Source organism: Ctenopharyngodon idella, chromosome 17 (genome assembly GCF_019924925.1).
Source record: "Ctenopharyngodon idella isolate HZGC_01 chromosome 17, HZGC01, whole genome shotgun sequence".
Taxonomy (NCBI): domain Eukaryota; kingdom Metazoa; phylum Chordata; class Actinopteri; order Cypriniformes; family Xenocyprididae; genus Ctenopharyngodon; species Ctenopharyngodon idella.
The window spans coordinates 17,370,605-17,393,537 of NC_067236.1; the positions used below are offsets into that span (position 1 = coordinate 17,370,605).

At 36.9% G+C, this 22,933-nt stretch overlaps 1 protein-coding gene across 12 annotated transcripts in view; it reads left to right on the forward strand.

The window, feature by feature from the left end:
- The window catches only part of gphna (gephyrin a), a 97,576-nt gene that overhangs the window by 33,955 nt on the left and 40,688 nt on the right, over positions 1–22,933 (forward strand). For 7 of the 12 annotated variants that reach the window (XM_051868352.1, XM_051868355.1, XM_051868354.1 and 4 more), the window contains exons 3-9: positions 3,934–3,991; positions 4,633–4,725; positions 9,478–9,572; positions 9,704–9,770; positions 14,292–14,564; positions 15,812–15,928; positions 19,720–19,851. In XM_051868352.1, coding sequence (XP_051724312.1) covers positions 3,934–3,991; positions 4,633–4,725; positions 9,478–9,572; positions 9,704–9,770; positions 14,292–14,564; positions 15,812–15,928; positions 19,720–19,851 — 835 coding nt within the window. The remainder of the gene's footprint in view (positions 1–3,933; positions 3,992–4,632; positions 4,726–9,477; positions 9,573–9,703; positions 9,771–14,291; positions 14,565–15,811; positions 15,929–19,719; positions 19,852–22,933) is intronic. The other 5 variants (XM_051868357.1, XM_051868360.1, XM_051868358.1 and 2 more) reach the window with 1 other exon arrangement.

Sequence of the window (22,933 nt, forward strand, 5' to 3'; positions counted from 1 at the left end):
CAATTGTAAAGGCTACTTTACTGGGTCTCTTCTTACTAAAACTTTTTTTAACTTCCTGTTTACCGCAGACGTGATTAGTGCAATGCTTGGTAAGACTTGGAAAGACAAAGGAAAGAGTTTCGTAAATAAGTCAGTTACAATAATTAATTTCATTACTTAAAGGTAGGGTAGGCAATTTTCGGAGAGGCTAGCAATAGCGAGCTAGCTTTGAAAGCATAAGATCCCACCCTCCCTTCAGAGCGCTCTACAAAGCCACGTCTCCTCCAAAACACATGAACGCGCACAGCAAGGAGCAAACAAAAGTGTAGAGCACTGAACTTCACAAACCGCTCCGAGTATAACATCACGGGCCTTCATCTCTTCTAAATTACAGTAGTTATGGTGTGAACGCAGCATAAGCTTGTTGTTTTGGTTTTGGAGGAACTGATAAAGGTGGCTGTTGTTTTGGTTGCGGTGTTCGGTGACTGGCTTCTGTCTAACTCTGCATAGCATGAAACGCGCTGAAGACGTGTGATGTCTGCGTGAACAGGGTGCACAGGGGTATGGAAATACATATGCTGACAGGCAGGTAGGTCATCGTATCATTGCATTCGGACCGAATTCAATGATTGGATGAACATTTAATGGTCCTACGCCTTCCACAGATTATATATGAACATATAAATACATTTAGACCACTCAACTTAGTGATAGCTATCAGGATGTGAAGAGACTTTCAACCAGCATAACAAAAAATGTTTCTGGAACAAATCGCATACCCCGCCTTTAATAATATTATTTAATAATGACAATTACTAGTGACAGTGACAAGTACTCACTGTGAAACACTGTTTTAGCACATTTAAGGGCTTTTCACACTTCGCTTAACCCCAGGTTATCGTCGTTCTAAACACCACTTTAAACCCCGGGTAAAGGAACGTTTCACACTTGTAATTAGTAGAAGCGGGGTTAGCACCGCTTTTTACCCGGGGTTATGAAACCCTGCTCCGGAGCAGGGTTAGCACCGCTTTTGCATTGTTAACCCCGCATTGCGGTGCCAAACTTGTACAGTCTGAAACTATGCAGTGTTAGAATGTTACAGCTAGACACTTAGCAACAGACAACCAATCACGTACTCATATTTGCCAGCTTTGGACAGTCACGGAAACACTGCACATTGTATATAAAGAGTAAATTCAGCGTATGAGAGGAAAAATGTCAAATGCTGACAGAAAACACGACAATTTGAGTGAAGAAGAGACCGTTTCATTCTTACCTTTATAGTCCGAAATGTTCATTAAGTATAAACTCTATAGTACAGTCGCCAATACGAGGATGCGCAATGCTAGAGATACTGTAGCTAGCCTATGTAAACAAGTCGCGTGCTACATTTATCCAGTCAATGACACTGACACCGCAAATATGCCAATAAGAATGTTAACCCTGGGTTTAGGAATGTACAATGTGAAGTGTCGGATTATGAATACCCAGGATTAATTGTTAACCCCGGGTACATTATGAGCAGTGTGAAACGTGAAGCAAGATAACCCAGGATTCCATTTACACGGGGTTTATATTGACCCAGGATTAACTATTTCAAGTGCGAAAAGCCCTTTAGAGCCTCACTAAAATGTATTGCAGATGGCAATTGAATTACATGTTTTATGCACTGAAATACTGTGTTAAAGAGGTGCAACTGGTTAATAAATTCATCGCTTTAAATTCCAAAGCCTTGTCTGCTTAAGGCACCCACACACTATAAGATAATTGGGCCGATTTTGGGCCCAATTCTCCCCTTGATAATCCTAGGTAAAGTCCCAACTATCTTGATGGTTCTACAGATTATCTTTATCATATATTCTTGTGGTTTGAGGTGTGTTAAGAGTGATTGAATCTGCTCGAAAAAACGTCAGGGCCACACTGATCTAAAATCTAAAATCTCAAATATCCAACATGTTGAATTTTTACAATCAGAAATCCTGTTGTGTGGGGGCAACCCCGAGGACAAACACGCACACACTCTGTAGATCATCACGTGGAATGAAACGATACCAAATCAGAAAGCGAGCTGACGGAAAACGGATAACATAACTTCATCCAAACATTTTTCTTTTTCCCCCTCGCAAATTTTCTGTATAAAGCAGTCCAAACACTATTATCGTCATTTCTTCTTGCCCATCGTCCATGTTTGTTTACTATAAAGTCACGTTTGACCACAAGAGATTTTGCGAGATTTCCCGTGTTCACAGTCGGGACTCTGGTGGTTTGTGAATGGAGTCTGTTAGTTTGTGGTGTTGCTGTCTTGGTCATATTGCGGCACGCCACACACTTTAGGAACAAAACTGTTAAATCTATGTATTCTTTTTTATCGTCATGTTTATGGACTCTCACGTTTTAAAATTCTGACAAGATTTTAAAAATCTTTTAGTTTGGGCCAGCCTTTAGTTGAGCATGTGTGGCTATGTGAGTGATACATGCACTGCACCTAAGAGTTTCAAATTTGAAAATAGTGTGTGATGGCTTTATTCAGGTTGAAACCTCAACTAAATCGGTACACAAAGACACGCGTTAACATGCTTGTTTTGGTTTGACAGACTATGCTGCCCAACCCACGTACACACTCATTAATAAAGCCACAATCGAACAGTTTTGCCCACATTCAGAAGGCGCTTCAGTTAAATTCAGCATTCTTCACTTTCCTTTCTTCGCGTATGTGTGTGCATGTGTGTACTCACTTACACAAACAAAATACCCAGGTTGAAATCCCAAACTCATCTCCGTCTTAAAGCACCTCTCCCCAAACCCCCAATCTTCACACACCAGCGGTTTCCCTGGCAACCGGATTAAAGAGCTCTGCATCTTTGTGTTCAGCATATTCTTCTTTTAGTCTCTGCTCTCTCTGTCTCTCTCCCTCTCTCTTTCTTTCTTTTTCTCGATTTCTTGCTCTTTTGTGGGCACTACACAGTTAGATGGACAGATAGATGTACTTCAAGAGAAAATGTAGATGCAATACAACAACGTAATCAACACAGAGAGCCCCAAATATACAAATAAGCTCCAGAAAACCAATCCTGAGCCAAACTAAAAAACAAGATTTTGCTAAATCTTTTCAGCTTGTCCTGGTTTTTAAATCACCTTTAGTTGCACACATAGCTCTGCGGTCCGGACATGTCAAGATGCGGTGCTCACGTAGACGATACAAGTTTGAGTCCAACTTGCATCCCATTTTCCCTGTTTCCGTAATAGCTTCCTGTTTAATATTTAAAGAGCTTTAAACTGTTTAATTGGTCGTTGTAACCAGCAACTGATTTCCAACTAGCTGTGGTAGCTTGCATCTTGTATCGCCTGTCTTCTCACATAATAACATAATTTAAAGTTAAATGGACATGAGACATTATTTATTTTGTATATAATCATGCACTAAGCTGAATATTGTACTTAAAAATCATAAATTTTAAATGTGCTCACATCTGTTTCTGAGCTGCTGTCTCTATTTATTGCTAGTTGCAGTAGTAGAAGCAGCCACTAGTGTGTGCTGCACTTCAGTATTCGAATATGGTTTGTTACAAAAGTTATGAGTGCAAATTTACGTTTATATAGGAGGCTTGGACTTGAAACCTAGCCATTGTGTTAATCCACCTGTTTCGTGGCCTAAAACAGCGCTGTCAAAGTTGAATCCTTAGTGAGCCGTCACCCCTGTGAATGCTGAAGTGAATAAAACAGCAAGAGCCCTGTGAAAGAGAAATTTCTTCTTTAACTGTCATTCCTGTTGTGGGTGGAGTGTGTGGGGATCTATTTTGACAGCTTTCTGGTACCTCTGGCATTGTGTTGCTCTTTCTTTTTCCTGCACTCTGTCACATTGTGTTTTTTTCCTCTCTCGCTCCCCGTTTCTCCCCTGCTGTTGGAACTGAACATACACTAATGGTTGTTGTCGTTTGTGTGTTTCACCCACAGGCTCGGAGGCATAATCTCTGCATACAAAATAGTCCCTGATGAGATTGACGAGATCAAGGTAACGCTTCCTCTCACCCCTTCAGAGAGGCCATGAGGCAAACATGCACATCCATACACACCTTTGCACATTACTGCCCCCTAGAGGCCAGTATTAGTGCCACACTCTTAGCCCTACCATAAACCACTGAGCTCAGAAATGGAAAAATGTACGTAATGAAAGTGTCTCAGATGTATTTTGGACGCTCAAGCTACATTTAATAAGTATAAATATCATTACATTACAAAAACAAGTATTAAACCAAACAAACCCTGTTTTAAGCAAAACATTTCATCAAGATTTTAAATGATAAAACAAATGTTAGTGGATCATATTTATACTTAATGTGATGAAGTACACCTGTGGTGATAGACATCCACTAAAAATCACCTTGGGTCACTAGTTGGTTAAAAGTCTATTGCTGCAATGATGCAATGGCTTAAATGTGCAAATACCAGAGCCACTTTATATGATATTTTTTTGCTGGTAACAGCAGAATAAAAATTGATGTTTTATTTATCAGGCCAGACTATATGCCCGAAATAGCTGATATGATGTTGCACCAGTAGTTTGAGGGAAATATGCTGCACAAATGTATCTTTCTGCACTATACAGAATTACTGCTGAATGTTTTGTGTTGATATTCTGTGTGTGTGTTAAAGGAGACGCTGGTGGACTGGTGTGACGAGAAGGAGCTCAACTTGATTCTGACCACCGGTGGAACAGGTTTTGCACCCCGTGATGTCACGCCTGAGGTACATGGGAGCCCACCTGTTTGTGTTTGTGTCCATGTGAGTGTGTGTTTCTGGCCCCATCCCCATGTGTCCTTGTTTTCTGAGTCTGAATGAGAGTGAGAGAAATGTATATTTGGGCATTGTGTATGTTTATCCACAATTTAATTTCACATTTACATGCATGCTGCTTGGTTGATGCTTTCTTATAAAAAACAGTTCTTGTGAGAGGTGTATTTTTAATGACTTTAAACTGCTTTGCAGTTTTTTTTTAGAAGTTGCTTAAATGTGGTCCAATCACTTTGATATAATGAGCTGGTTTTATAAACACTGCCATTCAAAATTTTGGTGTCAGTAAGGGCAGTAATTTTGGTGAAGTCAGCAAGGGCAAATTAAATTAAAGCTGCAAGCAGCGATGAAAGGGCCCTCGCACTCGGGCTCACCGCCACCCGGTGACCTTAGGAAAACTGTGAACAGTGGGCGATAGTCATTTAAGCGGATAAATAGAGGAGAAATATGGCAAAGTCATTTTGATGCACCATAGTTCCTGCTGCCAGCAGGTGGCGCTTTGACTATAACTGAATATTGCCATGTAGATGTCTTCAGGCCAGGACTATTATCAAACGTGAAGTTTGAAGCAGGCATTGTATGCCTGAGTTACAACAGCTTCCTGTTTTGTGGCGTTAATCGCATACATTAGCACTTAGCCAAGTGTTGCATGATTTAACGTGTTTCTTGTATTTTTGGTACTTCATGGCATTTACAAATGTGTTTCTGGGAGTGAATTATAGCAAAACATGCCATTTCCTGTTACCAGCAGGTGGTGCTATGACTAACTGAATATTGGCATGTAGATGACTTTAGGCCAGGACTCTTATCACACGTGAAGTTTGGGGCAGATCGGACACTGTATGCCTGAGTTACAACAGCTTCCTCTTTCATGGCGAAACATCAGACTTTTTAGGCCGCCACGGACACGCCCTTCAGCGAAAACTCTAGATCTTCGCAAGTTAACATCACCAAGGCCTTTAGATTACACTGACCAAATATGGATGTTGATCTGGTTAAATCTCTATGAGGAGTTAATCACAGTGTAAAACATGTCATTTCCTGTTGCCAGCAGGTGGCGCTATGACTGTAACTGAATATTGGCATGTAGATGTGTTAATGCCAGGACTCTTATCAAACATGTGAAGTTTGGGGCATATCGGACACTGTATGCCCGAGTTACAACAACTTCCTGTTTCATGGCGAAACATCGAAATTTGTCAGGCCGCCACGGACACACCCTTCAGTGAAAACTCTAGATCTTCGCAATTTAATGTCGCAAAGGCCTTTAGATTAGACTGACCAAATATGATGTTGATCTGATTAAAGCTCTAGGAGGAGTTCGTTAAAGTACAACGTCTGGAAATGGCAAAAACTGCAAAAATTTTGCTGAGAAAATTTAAAATATCTTGCTTCCTGTTGGGTTTTCAGATTTTGCACAAATGGACTTTTTTGTAGGTATTGGGCTGTTACATGCGTCTACTGAATTTCATACTTGTACGTGAAACGTAGCGCGAAGGGCGCTTAATTGAAATTTTGTGGGTGGCGCTATTGAGCCATTTTGCCACACCTAATTCTGAAACCCTCGGGCATATCGGACACTGTATGCCCGAGTTACAACAACTTCCTGTTTCATGGCGAAACATCGAAATTTGTCAGGCCGCCACGGACACACCCTTCAGTGAAAACTCTAGATCTTCGCAATTTAATGTCGCAAAGGCCTTTAGATTAGACTGACCAAATATGATGTTGATCTGATTAAAGCTCTAGGAGGAGTTCGTTAAAGTACAACGTCTGGAAATGGCAAAAACTGCAAAAATTTTGCTGAGAAAATTTAAAATATCTTGCTTCCTGTTGGGTTTTCAGATTTTGCACAAATGGACTTTTTTGTAGGTATTGGGCTGTTACATGCGTCTACTGAATTTCATACTTGTACGTGAAACGTAGCGCGAAGGGCGCTTAATTGAAATTTTGTGGGTGGCGCTATTGAGCCATTTTGCCACACCTAATTCTGAAACCCATATCAGACGTAAATTTTCACCACTTCTGACACGTGTGCAAAGTTTCATGAGTCTTCAAGCATGTTTAGGCCCTCAAAAATGCGATTCATTTCGGAGAAGAAGAAGAATTGACTGAGCAATTACAAAAGGGTCCTCACACCATCAGTGCTCGGGCCCTAATAATAATCAAAAGTTACAGTAAAGACTTTTATTATGATACAAAGGAAAAAAATGCTGTTTTTTAATGTTCTATTCATCATAGAATCCTGAAAGTGGGTATTACGATTGCCACAAAAATATTAAGCAGCGCAACTGTTTTCAACATTGATGATGATCTTTTTTTTTTTCTTGAATCAGCATATTAGAATGATTTCTGAAGGATCATGTGACTCTGAAGACTTTTTATTTTACGATTTTGATAACTTATTTCATTTACTATTTTTTTTTTTTTTTTTTTTTTTTAAATCATTCAAATTTGGCTGGGTGGTTAATAACTTAATAAATTTTTCTGTGGTGTGACAAACTCAGAAAACATACTTTAATATGGCTTTACAGGGACTTTAATATGTGGTTTGTAAGTGCTAATAAACAGCTAATATGCTAGTACTATGCAAGCTAATAAGCAACTAGTTAAAAGTGAGAATTGAACACTAAAATAAAGTGTTACAGAGTCATTTGTTTGGCAGTTGAACAACTGTGGTTGCGCTGTATGGTTTTGATTTACTAAAATGAACCGACTCCTTTAGAAAGTCATTAGAATGGGAAACTGACACGTTTAGAGCTGATTCGGTAGCAGAGTTAGTTAATCTATAAGGAGAAAATTTGTGTGTGTGTACCTGTAGATCTCCACATAAAGGTGTTGTAATTGATGTGTAACAGCGAGTGAAACAGTGTATATCCATATGCAATCTGGTGGGGATTGTGCCTGGTGGAGCGACGCTATGGTAGCTTTTTTGATGTACCCTGCACTCCTTCTCCTTTTTACTAATGTGAGTGTTTGAAGTGTCATTCAATTCAAGGGCACAGTGCGTCACGTCGTAGAGAAATTCTCTCCTTCCTTTAGCCTGAGATCCCTTTGGTTTTCTTCTCCTCCCTTCCCTACTGCGCACTTTTCTTCTGACTTTGTGTGTGTTCTTGAATGTGTTTGTTTGAGTATGACTGTGTGCAGGTGTGTGTGTGTGTGTGTGTTCCACTGGGATGGGACAGCGGAGGTGGAGGGATGCGTGTCCCAGGGGATGCTGGGAAGGGTTCAGTGAGTGGGGATTTCAGATGGAAGAGTAAAGACATCAAAGGCCCACTGGAATTGTGTTTGTAATGAAAAATTTTATTGACGAGGCTGTGCTTATGTCATGAGCATCTAATGTCAGTGCTGTGAAGAACAATTGGCTCTAAACGATGAATTAGCTTAGCCTGTTAGCAAGTATAAATATTATATATATATAAGTATATATATATATTTTTTTTGTGTATGTAAAGCTAAAGCTTTTACATTTTTACCATTTTACATTGATAACGATAGAAAAGATGCTCAATAGTTTCACTTAAATGCACTAAAATGTAAATAGACATGAAGAAATATATTGCTATTGTATACTAAAATGTACCTCTTAAAGTAATTATAATAATATTATATTTTGTTTAAAACAAAGATATCACCCATGTTTTAATTCATACAGTTCTGTTGTGCAGCATCTTATTTGACAAAATATAAAAACAAAATGTTTCGTTGTAAATTAATTATATTTTCATTTGATTACATTTTAAAAGATTGATTTTTATTAAATTAATTTAATTAGACACCATTTTGATGATACATTTGTATTAAATCATAAAACACAGAATCCAAAAAAAATCTAATTAAATGGAAAACACAGAATTTAGGGAAAAATAAAACATACATTCATTCTCAAGGTCAAACAAACATCATTTCCTTTCCCATTAATGGTAAATCAATATCGTGATAAATATTGATACTGTATGATATGAAAAAAATATAGTGATACTATTTTTGGCCCTATCGCTAATATAAGAAGATATTATTATTATTATTATTATTTTTTTTTTTTTTTTTTGCGTTTACTTTTATTGTATAGACAAAAGACACTGAGACATACAATAATATACAGGTTTGGAACAAAAAATCAAGTGTGCCTTAAACTGGCTATTGGCTATTTTTAAAAAAATCCCTTTAAAGATCCCTTCGATGTGTCCCGCCCCAACTTATCAGCACAGGAAAGAAAATTTAAGGAGTTTTATGGAGTGGGGCTATTGGGTTCATATGTGTGACAGGTTCAAGTCCAGCTTGCAACATATAAAAAAAAAATTCCCATAAAAAAATAAACATTGACTGTTTTTTTAAGCATTTAGTCAAGTAAACAGTCAGTAATAAAATACATAAATAGTAAGTAAATATTATTTAATTATTTGATTTATTATTAATAACATAAAATGTGTACATGTCTGCATAAAAAAAACCCATAATAAAACAGGAACCTGTAAGTAAGATAGCACTCGTTTATAAATTGGTACTGTAGAAAGACTTTTCACCCCCGATTTAATTCCAAAATACTGGTGCTTGTGACATCCCTAAAAGTTAACTTCGAGAGAGATATATATATATATATATATATATAGTTGCTTATATATGTGTGTATATATATATATATATATATATATATATATATATATATATATAGTTGCTTATATATGTGTGTTCTGTCGTCCGCAGGCCACCAGAGAGGTGATTGAGCGTGAAGCTCCAGGGATGGCTCTAGCAATGCTCATGGGCTCCCTAAATGTCACGCCACTCGGCATGCTGTCCAGGTGAATGCACAGGCACAGACATGTCCTCTCATCTCACTCCTCCTCTCTGCCATTCACTCTCAAACGCACAAGTGTAAAGGATGTGTTTTGAATACTAATTGGATTAAATACTAATCATCTCCTTCCTGTAGACCCGTATGTGGAATCAGAGGCAAAACCCTCATCATTAATTTACCTGGGAGCAAGAAGGGCTCACAGGTAAGCTGTTTGTGTGTGTGTGTGTGTGTGTGTGTGTGTGTGTGTATGTCTTTTGGTGCATATGTATTCTGATCACTTCTTGGTCTTCAACTATTCTGAACTGTGTATCTATAAATATGCATATTAATATTTTAGCTCTTGTTTATATTGTTTATAAATTTTATTTAAGGGTAATCTATATCATAAATATGACTCGTTACATAAAAAAAGTATACATTAAATAAAAAATCACCATGTAAAAAGTTCTTTAAATTATATATATACAATATATACACCCTCCCCTTTCTTCACCTCTCACATATACGTTCACCCTCTCTTACCATGTTAACATTGTGGCCAATCCTATTAGAGCTCCTTCCCGTGGAGCTCTGCTGATAGGGCCATGGTATTAATCTCCATTACCCATCAGCCCCAGCCACGGAGAACTCTGCTGTCACTGCTGCTTTGAAGTCCAGAAGCCGAGCCGATAAGGGGATTAAACTTTGAAGAACCCCTTTATGCTCGGTCCAGCTCAGCTACTGCACTCCCCCTCTCCCTTCCTAAATAAAAGCACCCTCCATCCCACATCTACGACCTATAAAAGCAGCCTCCTCACGTCCCCAGCTCCTCCTCTATGACAGCGACTCTGCTTCTGGACTAAGTTTGCCCTTCTTGCTTTTAAAATGGAGACAGACCCAGGCCACGCCAGGGGATGCGTGTTCCCGGTGTGCACTAGATGGAAACGCACAAACATAACCGTCAAGTGGCCATGAAGTGGTAAAATAAACATAATGGGTGTTTTTTCAACCTTGGGCACTTTCCAAAAGTCCTGAATGTTTCCACAAAATCTCAAATGTTGTATTGTGTTTAGATTTATTATGTGATAAATAACTAAATGAATACAACTACAGATTATACTTCCACATTTTTGTATCCCCGGCCACGGACAGTCGGATCAGCTGAGGGTTATTAACAAAACAGTTATTGTAAGAGTACTAGGTTTATCACTGAAAATTGTATTGTATTATATCTACTCTTTAAACAGTATTATGGTAAAAATGGAACACTACGGCAACAGCTTTCTTACCTGTACAAAAAGTGTATTGCTTTAGGGGGTTGGGCGGAACTGACAGAACGGCAGTTTCTTTCAGTTTTTCCCCCGTTTGGCCTAAAACACTGTGTCATCCAGTTTGAAATGATGTCTTCAAATACGAAGGCTTTTCAGATTTTCCACTGCAGCGTTCTCTCGGTATTTATGATTCTTTGCAGCCTTTAGCCAATGCCTACAACACTCTGAATCCTTCACTGGAAATTGAAAATAACTCACTCCCGCTAAACGTTTGCTCTTTGAATTCTTGGACTTTTGAACAAAGTTGACACCATTGTGACTAAAAGTTTGCTAAGAAGTATTTCCTACTAAAGCAAGGCGGTATTTGGTCCTGGTAAGTGTATCCATAGCAGACTGGTGTATTATGGGTGTTGAAGTTTTCTTACCTCTTTGGCACAAGAGAAGACAACAGCATTTGTTCTTTGTTTTCTCTAGTCATGTAGCATCGATTTTTGCCTTTCTACTGCATAGGCAGCCAAGTTTTGTTGAAATCCTATTTTGCCAATGGTGAAGTACCCCTTTAAATAACATTTTCCCACTTTTTGCATAATTTGACAAAATTATAGCTTGATTGGAACAATATACTTAGATATAAGTATGTAAATATAAGGTTAAATTTAGATTTTAGACACTTTTATAAAACTGTATGGAGTAAAAAACTCATACTTAAAAAAAAAAAAAAAAAAAAAAAAAAAAAACTGCATAGAGTGCAACAGTTAGGTAGTTGAAGTAAAAATCCCATTAATTTTCTCCATATTTCATCAAATGATTTTTAACGTTAACTTGTAAACCTTTAAAGACAGATCTACTATATTTCTTTCATTTATTAAAACCATTAAGTACACAGTCTACCTTTGTCTTTTGTTCTGTTTTTAAATCCTGTTTTGCTTCAAAGCAAATTTTGTTGATTTATCTCATAGGTTGGTTTGGTTTTTGACTTTTTAAAATACCTGAATGATGGGGAAAAATGAATGGGGAAAATACTGTGAATCAAGGCCACTAAAAAATGTCCAGGCACTGCTTCACTGTATGAGGTGCAATGTTTTTTGGTTTGTTAAAAAAAACAAAAAAAAACAATTCCACAACTGTGGGACAACAGTATTTTTTTTAAACATTGATAGAAATAAATTTCACATTAAATGGAGAGAAAAAAAAAAAAAAAAAAGTTTACAATTATTTTGCTCTTTGTTTAGATTATCGTAATTAATATTTTTATGATAGATTTTCACAGTTTAATGGTAAAATTGTAAAGTTTCCAAGTTTAAAACTTGGCAAAAGTTGAAGAAAGCCAAATGTTTTAGATTGGCATTGGATTAGAACAATGGTACCTCTTAAAGGGTTAGTTCACTGAATATAAGTGTAAATTAAATCTTTTCCTCATAAAAAATGATCAAGTCTCTTCAAAAAAATTGGAAACTGCTCAATTCATATGGATTAGTTTTACGATCTCTTTATGAACTTTTTGAAGCGTCAAAGTGTCAGTTGCGTAGACTGTCTATGGAGGGACAGAAAGCTCTCAGATTTCATCAAAAAGATCTTCATTTGTGTTCTGAAGATGAACGAAAGTCTTACAGGTTTGGAACAACATGAGGGTGAGTAATTAATGACAGAATTTTCATTTTTGGTCGAGCTAACCCTTTAAGTTGACAAGCGAACGGTTGATCTTTTGAACACAACAGAATAGAAACCAAGTGACTGACAAAATGTCATGCCAATGCCTCAGCTCTAAATAAGGGCTGCATTGTTGGGGTTTTTAGTGTTGTTTCGAGGAAACTGGATGTGAAATGTGTCCATCTGCTTTTACAGTGATGTGGCTTCACATCACACATCCATATTGGCATGTTCCTGTCTGGTCAGCGTGTCTGAGTTGCCCATCACTCTTTCTTTGAGCTCAGGTGCCATTATTCCTACAGAGCAGCGCGCTCTGATCTGGAGCGTCAGCGCACACACATGTGCCTCACCTTGCACCAGGAAGACAAAAATAGACCATTCCTACATGCACCAAGAGGACATGAAGTAGCCTATGGACTTCTAATGTCTCCACACATTAATCTTCATTTTAACCCTGAGTCACCAAAACGGGGAGATGCAACCACATCAGACCTGCGGGGGGAAACACTCCACCGCATCAACCCTCCCTGGACCGGTCTCCATCCCCGCTGCCGTCCTTTCCTTCATTATTATTAATGTCTCTTGTCAGAAGTACTTAAGAAATGCGGTTTAAGAGCAATCGAGTTTGGCCACCTGTGTTAAGTTCACACGCTGTGTCCTTATCGGACTTCAGCCCCTCAAAATGGAGGATGTCCAACTGTATTAGAAATTCCATTAAGTTAGTGTCAATAGGTTGGCCTGTATGTCATCCTATTAGGGGATTCGGATAGATAGTGGCCCATTACGTTGGAGGAGAACAAGAGGGATTTACGCCGTAAAGACCTCACATTACAGGCTAAACAGTACACTAGAAGCTTAGGAGCTGGAGAAAGTTGAACTCCAAGGAGATGCAACAGATTAATTCGTTTTACTGTTCAAATCATACAGGAATACCTCAGGTTAAATATTATTTAAGGTCTTTTAAGCACATTTAATGTGTTAAATATTGTATGATAAGAAATATTAATTTGTCGAATATTGTATGATAAAAATAAAAGAAGAAAAATAATACTAATTGTCAATCATTTATCTTCTGCAGTCAGGCATTTATTTTAGCTCATGTGTTAATATTTTTAATAACATGTATATTGCTATACTATAGCTTAATCTCTTGTAATATTTTTTAAAATAATGTGTTTTTCAGCAAACCATAATAGTATTAAAAATAACAATAATTTCGTTATCCCATAATGTTATTTTTTTTACTGTTAAAATCATAATTTATTTTTTCTGAATGTTAGACAAAAATATTTCCCATCACACAATATAATAACAGTTTGGGAGAATTTATTTTAAAAAACCTTTTTAACCTTGATTCTATTTATGTAAGTTTTATATTCTGTAATTATAAATAAATTAATTAATTAATATATAAATGAATATGTACTGTTTACTTTAATTTGTTTTGTTTTGGAAATTAAATTAAATTAATTTTCCATAACTTTGAAAGCTGCCTATTAGTAATTGCCATTTAACAATGTGATACTCATAATAAATATAAATAACACGCACACAAATATTGGACAAATTATATTATTATTAAATTTCATTTATTGTTTAATGACATTTTAGTGTGGAATGAATTATAAATACATTTATAAGTGATATTTCTCTTGCTTGTCCAGTCTTGTCACATTATTGCCTGCTTTTTCTAGACTTTCCCATGGCATCACTATGAAATTGAGCTGCTCTTGAGCTCATTGATATGAAGTAACACATTTTGGGTGTAAAAGATTTTCTTGCGGTTTCATTCTTTCACCTGTTTCTTCTCTCCCTTTTCACAGGAGTGCTTCCAGTTCATCCTGCCTGCTCTGCCCCACGCCATAGACCTGCTGCGGGACGCCATAGTAAAGGTGAAGGAGGTACACGATGCTCTAGAGGACCTGCCATCCCCTCCGCCGCCCCTCTCCCCTCCACCCACCACCAGTCCACACAAGCAGACAGAAGACAAGGGTGTACAGTGTGAGGAAGAGGACGAGGAGAAGAAGGACAGTGGCATTGCGTCCACAGAGGACAGCGGCTCCTCTCACATCACAGCAGCTGCTATTGCTGCTAAGGTGAGTGCTATTAACGGTTATTTAATCTCAAACACTCAAACTGGCTCAGGCTGTTTGTTTCTGCAGCTCTTAAAAAGTTTTAATTCACCCTTACAAAAATTAATGCCTTAAAGGGTTAGTTCACCCAAAAATGAAAATTACCCCATGATTTACTCACCCTCAAGCCATCCTAGGTGTATATGACTATCTTCTTTCAGACAAACACAGTCGGAGTTGTATTAAAAAATATCCTGACTTTATAATGGGAGTGAATGGTGCCATTTTTTTTAAGCCCAAAAAAGTGCATCCATCCATCATAAAAGTAATCCATACGACTTCAGGGAGTTAATAAATGCCTTCTGAAGCGAAGCGATGTGTTTTTGTAAGAAAAATACCCATAATTATAACTTTATAAACTGTAATCACTAGCTGGTACTATTCACTCCCACTATAAAGCTTGGAAGAGCCAGGATGTTTTTTTTAATATAACTCAGATTGTGTTTGGCTCAAAAAAGAAAGACATACACTTAGGATGGATTGAGGGTGAGTAAATTATGGGATAATTTTCATTTTTGGGTGAACTATTTGTCAGTTGGTTATGAAAACATCCCTTTGAATAAACTCACTTCATTTTGATCAATTTCACAGAAAGACTTCATATTTTGTCATTTTGTATCTCCAGTAAATACTTCTTGATTTAGGAATAATCTTTCGACATTTGCACTGGAAAACAACTTAAAAATACTCAGAAAGAACATCGCTTATTTGCTAATACAGCTCATTGTGTTTAGAGAACATATTTACATATTGTTTTCCCTTCGATTAACTTCTTGAATTTTCTTTAATTAATCTTAAAAAGGTATTTAATAAGTCTCAAATTCATCTTTAAATGGCTTATTTCACTGATATGTGTTTGTATCAAATAGTTTTTTTAATTATTAAAAATTGCCAAAAGAAATCATTCTTGTTCACTTTATGAAGATAAACATGCATTACATAGGCTAATAAAGTAATTTCGTATTGGTTTTAAAGGTAAAGTGTGTAATTTCTGTGCCACTGGTGGCACCAAATAGATTTGCAACAACTGTTTTCAAACCGGTTTTCCAAACAGTGGAACAGGAGAAAGAAAACTGAAATAGTAGAAAGTATTTTGACATTGAAAAAATGACACTCTACCCCTTCTTTCATCATTTCTTGCCCTTGATGTTCCATTAATTCATGTTTTGTGTGTACTTTGTCATGTTCATATGTCTAATATTCATCATCAGAACATGAAGTCTCATCCCAGCCATGCCATTGTCATGGCGAAAGGTGGGCAGCCCTTGAGTGGCTTCATCCCGCCCACCTCCATTCCCTCCCATTTCACCTGCTCCTGCAGTGACACGGTAAGCCACACCCACTTTTCCATCCATATCCTCCTGTTATTCCATTGGCCCATTTGAACATCCAGGTTTAAAACCAATCATAGAAATGAAATGTCATTGCGAGTTCTGATTGGTTGATTAGCTGTGTCACTATTACTATTGGTCGACAATAAAACAGGAAAAAAATTTCATAGTCTTCCTCAGCACTTGTATACTTAAGCCGCGTTTCCACTGAAATTACCCGGAACAATTTGTCCCAGGAACTTTTTCCCCCCCCCCAGACCTATTGCTAGCTGCGTTTCCATAGCGGTCTAAAGTACTGTGAAGATAGTCTGGTGACGTAGGACTGCGCGCAACTTTCTAGTTCCTGCTGGATTTCGTCCTCCGCATATAAGCTTATTAAAGCCTGAACCTTGTTGTTGGTCCATCGGTCGTATTTTTTAAACTCCATTGTTGATTCGAATAGCAAACAACTCTTACTGCACGTGCTGCAACAGACTTTAAAAAAACTGTGGTTGAAATGAAGTGCTGCGTGGAGTCAACCAATCAAAATGCTGCGTGAACTCAACCAATTAGTATGTTCAGCACGCAAGTCCCACCCCCGAAAGTTCCTGAACTTTGAAAAAGTACTACCTTGCGAGCAGGTACTTTCAGAGGGGGAATTTTTTACCCAGAACTTCATTTAGACCCTGGTCCCTGCGGTCGAAACACACCGAGGACCACCCAAAAGTCCCTAGTTCCTGGGGAAAGTTCCTGCGGTGGAAACGCGGCTATAGTGATACGAACAGTAACAATACCGTCAGTTTTACCAAATAAATTCCAGCGTCTTCTCAACATGTTGACAACACAAACCAAACTTCTTCCAGGACTCGGGTAAAAGTAGACATTGTTCGCCGGCAGCCAATGAAGGCTGGCATTATGCAGATTTGTTACAAACCTTCGAGTTTGGAGCAGAAAGTAAGGCTGCAATTACTGACGACTCATTTCAAGCAGTTCAGAATCAGTTCTTTATTTTGGGAATCAATAGCCCCTTTTATCATGCACTTTGACCTTTAAAACTTTGCAGACCTTTTTTATATTCTCAAACAGCTACATTACACACTACATGAAAGGAAATATCCAAAAAAGCATAATATGGGTACTTTAAATTTTGTGTAGATTGTGTAATATCAACATATGTATTAAGCTGTACCATCTCTTTTAATATTATTTAATAATTTAATTTTCAGCAAATCAGGTATTTAACATAATATAATTTCATTAATAATTTCAATGTTATTTTTTAACATTTATTTTTAGTTCTATTGTATTTTTTTATATATATTACTTAAAGTTAACCTTTTCAATATTAATTCAGTTTAAGTTTTATATAATGTATAAAAGTTATTAATATATACTGTTGTTATTTATTTACTACTGTAGACATTAAAGCAATATCTAAAGGCCAAAATATCATAGACTTGGCACTTCGAGGTCTAGCTTTTTTGAATTTGGCAGTAAGTAACACCCTGGCAACAACCCACAACACCTTAGTTTTGCACGGGCAAGCACGTCTCGCTGTCTTTCTGTCGTGCCTTGTATCAGTTTATTCTCTAGTAAGCAATATTTGTCTTGTTGTTCAGCTTTGCCAGGTCTTGTAAAGCTTTTTCCCTGATAGCAGAGGATTGAGTGTATATCCTGTATTAGCTGTCTTTATATAGTAATTATAATGGGGTCATGCAGGTTGGCATTACTGTGTTCTCCACAGGGAGCGCTCGTAGCACAAGTCTCCTGGGAAGGCAGAGGTTGAGTCGAATGCTATTATTAGCGCAGGGTTAGCTTCTGCGCTGGGTAATTAAAGCGCTTGTGGAGCTGCTCTTTCCTGTGAGGCCTTGATTTAGCCCCAGTGTTAATTAGCGCACCGTTAAGCCCCAGCGTTCCTGTGGAAGATCCCTGCGCTCTTCGCCCTTCTGCCCGTCAGACTCCTGCTTAATCCCACCACGGTTCTCCCAGACAGCATAGCTGCAGTTTGTTTCTGCACGAAGACTCGCCTGCTGGATCAAAGGCAGCGAGTCTCTGTCTGAATACAGTAACAAATATCACTCTGTGTAGATAATGGCGTAACAGATATTTGTCTTCATTGTGGAGGTTCATTGATACTTTCTACATACATTTAATGGGCCGTAATATGCGCTTCTCTAGCTTTTGAAAGTTTGTGTTAATCAAGGCTTAATGTAGTGTTACATTATTATTTACCACCCCTCTCTGATGCTATTGTACCTTCTGTATGCAAATAAGCGGTGTCATGATTGGCTAATGCTTTGCAACACACCAGCCAACACATATTGCCTAAAACCACTAAACCTTAGATAATTGCAAAAGATCAGGGTTTAAAATCTTTAAATAAATAAATAAAATAAATATTTGTAACTCTTTAGTTTAGGGTCCTATTCTCACTATTAACTAGTTGCTTATTAGCATGAATATTACAAGGATATTGGCTGTTTATTAGTACTTATAGTTTAACCAAAATATGTTACACAATAGTACCTTAGTCCTTTTCAACCATTTTATATCATCATACATTACCATTCAAAAGTTTGTAATAATTAAGATTTCTTCATGTTTTTGAAAGTCTCTTATGTTTAAAACAAGGCTGCATTTATTTGATTAAAAATATATACAGTAAAAAAAGAAATATTGTGAAAAATTATTACAATTTCAATGAACCAATTTCTATTTGAATATGTTTTAAAATGCAATTTGTTTCTAAAATGGCAAAGCTGAATTTTAAGCAGCCATTACTCTGGTCTTCAGTTTCGCATGATTTTGATATACTTATTTTGTGCTCAAGAAGCATTTATTATTATTATTATAAATGTTGAAAACGCTTAATATCAATGTTGTGTCGCTTAATATTTTCATGGAAACCTTGATTACTTTCTTTCTTTCATGATTCTTTGGTAAATAGAAAGTTCAAAAGAAAAGCATTATTATGAAGTTGTAGCATTATAAATGTCTTTACTGGTACTTTTGAGCAAGTTAATATGTGCTTGATGCATAAAAGTATTAATTTCTTATAAAAAAAAAACACTCCTATTGACTCCAAACTATGGAAGCTTGTTTCCGCAAAAAAAAAAAGGTAAGTGCGACTTTTTAACTCACAATTCTGACTTTTTTCTCAGAATTGTGAGATTTAAACTTGCATTTGCGAGTCAGAATTGCGTGATATAAAGTCAGAATTGCATGATATATTTCAGTGACATATTTTAAGATATGTCAGTACAAGTTGCTTAACAGCTCAAACATGCATTTTAGTCTAGGACTAGCTTAAGCCTTTTCTGTGAAACAAGAGGATAATGACGCAATTCTGACTTTTTTCTCACAATTGCGAGTTTATATCGTGCAATTCTGACTTTATGACTTTATAACTCGCAACTGTGAGTTTAAATCTCACAATTCTGAGAAAAAAGTCAGTCTTTTTTCCCTCACAATTGACATTATAACGCGCAATTGCGAGTTTATATCTCAATTCTGAGGAAAAAATTCAGAATTGTGAGATTTAAACTCGCAATTGTGAGTTATAAAGTCAGAATTAAGTTTTTCTCGCAATCGCGAATATATATCATGCAATTCTGACTTTATATCTCACAATTCTAGAAAAAAAGTCAGAATTGTGAGATAAAGAGTCACAATTAGCTTTTTTATGTTTACTTCATGGTGGAAACAGGCTTCCATATGAAACCTTGAATGGTAGTATAAAGTATGAAGTGAAAAGGCTTATTTCTAAAAATTCTTTACTGAACTTGACTGCCACGATCTTCTATTTACAGATACCAGAGTCCATCATTTCACGAGGCGTGCAGGTGTTGCCACGGGACACCGCCTCTCTCAGCACCACGCCCTCAGAGTCTCCTTGTGCTCAGCAGTCCCGCCTCTCCACTGCCTCCTGCCCCACCCCCAAAGTAAGACTCCACCCCTTCTCCCTTTATTCACACCATTCCTTCTCCCCTCAGCTTTCTGTTTCGTCATGCACTCCGTATCCTCCATGGCTGGATCCTCATCTGCTGCCACCTCATTGGCTGCTTGACACACTGCTTTGCATTCCAGACAGCAGTGACTTTGCTCATTGGGCCGTGTGAGAGGAGAAGCGGGGCTTCTTCACTGGCTGAATTTTAAGTTTGGCCAATTCGATGTTCCTCCTGTAGCGGTTAACAGTTTGTTGTTTTAGATCCAACGGTGTGATTAGATGAATTCTATTAGTGGCTATTAATTCATAACATTTGTTATTATTTTTTTAAGATATCCAGGAGCTGTTTTGGGTGTGTGTGTTTTTTTTTTTTTTTTCCAGCATTAACAGTTATTTATTTATTTATTGGCTGACACAACTCGCGTTGTGTCAGCCATTTAGTATTTAGTCACTTTTATACATCATTGTCAAACATACACTCTCATCTCAACTTTTAGATGAACAAGTTAGATTTTGCTGTGAAGTGTGTGACAGTATGATACTTCGATTTCAGCTCTTTCTCAGTTGTTCTTTAGTGTCATGGTATAAATGTTTCCTGTTTTGGACCAGACGAAGCTGGCCCTGTCAAAAATGCCACCCTCAGCTTTTGCTTTCTATCTTTGAGTGGTGACATAATAAATCTTAGACTGTTTAATAGTACTGATTGAAACAAAAAATGACAAACCCTTTGCTCTCATGGACATCATGGACAGACAAAAGCACATCAAATGCGGCATTTGGGTCAGGGCTACTGTACGTGTGTCCATTCAGCTCATGAGACAATGGGTCACATAGGTCATATGTATGCATGAAATCTGTCAACATGCTAAGAATAAGTAATTAATTGGTGCTCCACTAGTTTCTCTGTCTCCCTCTAGTGAACACAGTGTGGATTACAACAGTGTTTTCCTGTAGTATTTGTCTAAGTATCAGACCTTGGAAAGCTGATGCCGTAAAGTACTTGAAGTACATAATGGAAACGTTTTGCCATCTTTATATAGTTTTTTAGGATGTATGTGAAATGCCTGTGATAAGCAGAATTCCAATGAAGTGCTCTAAGCTTCAGCTTTGACCTCAGGCTGGGTTTTAATTCTGCTGACTGTTGTTTTTTTGACAAGTGTCTGGCAGTTTGGCTTTAGTTGCTAAACAAGGGTGTCAAGTGGCACTTAACAGTTAGAGGCTATGTACAGTAAAGAACGTGCCGAGAAGTGTGTGTGTGTGTGTGTGTGTATACTCAGTTACATGTGCTGTTGAGCAGTGTACCTATCAGTTTGAGCATCTGGGAATTCACAGACCTGAAAAAATAGTCATTGCAGATTCATACGAGTGTGGAGAATTTATATGCAGAGGGAATATTGTGTGTGTATGTGAGAGACACTGTGGTGGGGCCCATATTCAAAGCGGGGCCAAATTAAATTTGGATTTTTTTTTTAATTTGACCTTAATTTTTAATCAAAATGTCATAACTTGATCTTCTTAGAAACGATCATGTGTGATCTGCATGTACAGAGGTGTATGTGGTTAGATAAATCGGGCTGCGCGTGTGTGACCCTAGCTTATGTGTAAAATGTGAAGTATACTTTGGGCTATAGGGGTGGATGATATGACCAAATTCTTATCTCACGATATAAAAAAAAAAATATTTCACGATATATAATATATATATGGGTCATTGACGAAAAAGGTTTTTAAAAGTGTAAAAAAAAACATAATGGAGACATAATTAATTTTAAAGTTTTATTAAGTGTTAACAATGAGATTGTATGGTTTTTATAATCAATTAACACTGCTTTTGTCATTTTTTACAAGATGGACATAATTTGTCACCAAAAAAGTCATTCGGTTTAACCAAAATTTCTGTTTTAACAAATGACACTTTTGGTTAAACTGAATGATGATATTTTTAAAAAATGCTAACAGGCTGATATCTAGCTAGCTAGCTAGTTATCTATCTATCTATCTGTCTATCTATCTATCTATATAGCTAGCTAGCTAGTTAGCTTGCTAGCTAGCTAGCTAGCAAAAGGACAATCAAACATTTTATATTTAGTACATGTTTTTAAAATATTACAACATTTTCCATGTTTTATAGCGGTTGTACCGAATGACCTGATGTTTCGGGACATGCGTATGGGCAAGTGAAAACATGAATTTTTCAAAAAGTTAAGAGAGAGTTAGTTACTTTGCTTCATGACCATGTGGTCCTTTACAGGTGTCTGAATGATGGTACATCCTGTCACATGATATTGACTGCATGACTTGATCCAAAATGGTCCCTTTATATTGATCACGCCGAATGACATCAATGAAATTCATTTTTCCAGACATTCTTTCTCATAACAAAGCAACGACTTCTACACATAATTTTAAAACCATTTTGCACTATGTTGATATATGATATTATAAAATCATGCCTGAATAGACAATACATACATTTATTACATTTTAAGATATTTTAATCACAGATGAAATGGCTGTATTGGCCTTTGGACGGTTAAACCGAATTACCTTTTGACGCTTCAAAATCTTTAAAATACCTTTTAAATGTAGCAAAATATAATTAAAACCTTTTGGATTCAATAAAAGAGATCTAGTTGTACTATCTTACATACTTTGGATGTCATATCTTTGTTTTTTATTATTATTAAGGCCCGTCACGTCATTGACCCATGTATATATCATATTATATATCACAATATAGTTATTTTGTGTTATTTTATCTCATTTCTGTTATTAAAATAAGAAAAATGAAGCAAATTACAAACAATAGGACAAATATAATATATCAAATATATGAATTAAACAAATTAAGTTTTCCGGTACAATAGGTTTATTTACCATGTAGTTAGAATTAATACAGAAATGTAATAATAATAAAATGCATTAGCATTTGTGCTGTCGCTGACCCAGAGAGAGCGGTTATCACGTATAGTTATGAAACAGCATCACAAACATTCCTTTCAACCACACAGGATTATTAATTCTGCCTTACAATAATTCAAATCATCACAAAATTACTGGGATAAAGTTTATAGCTT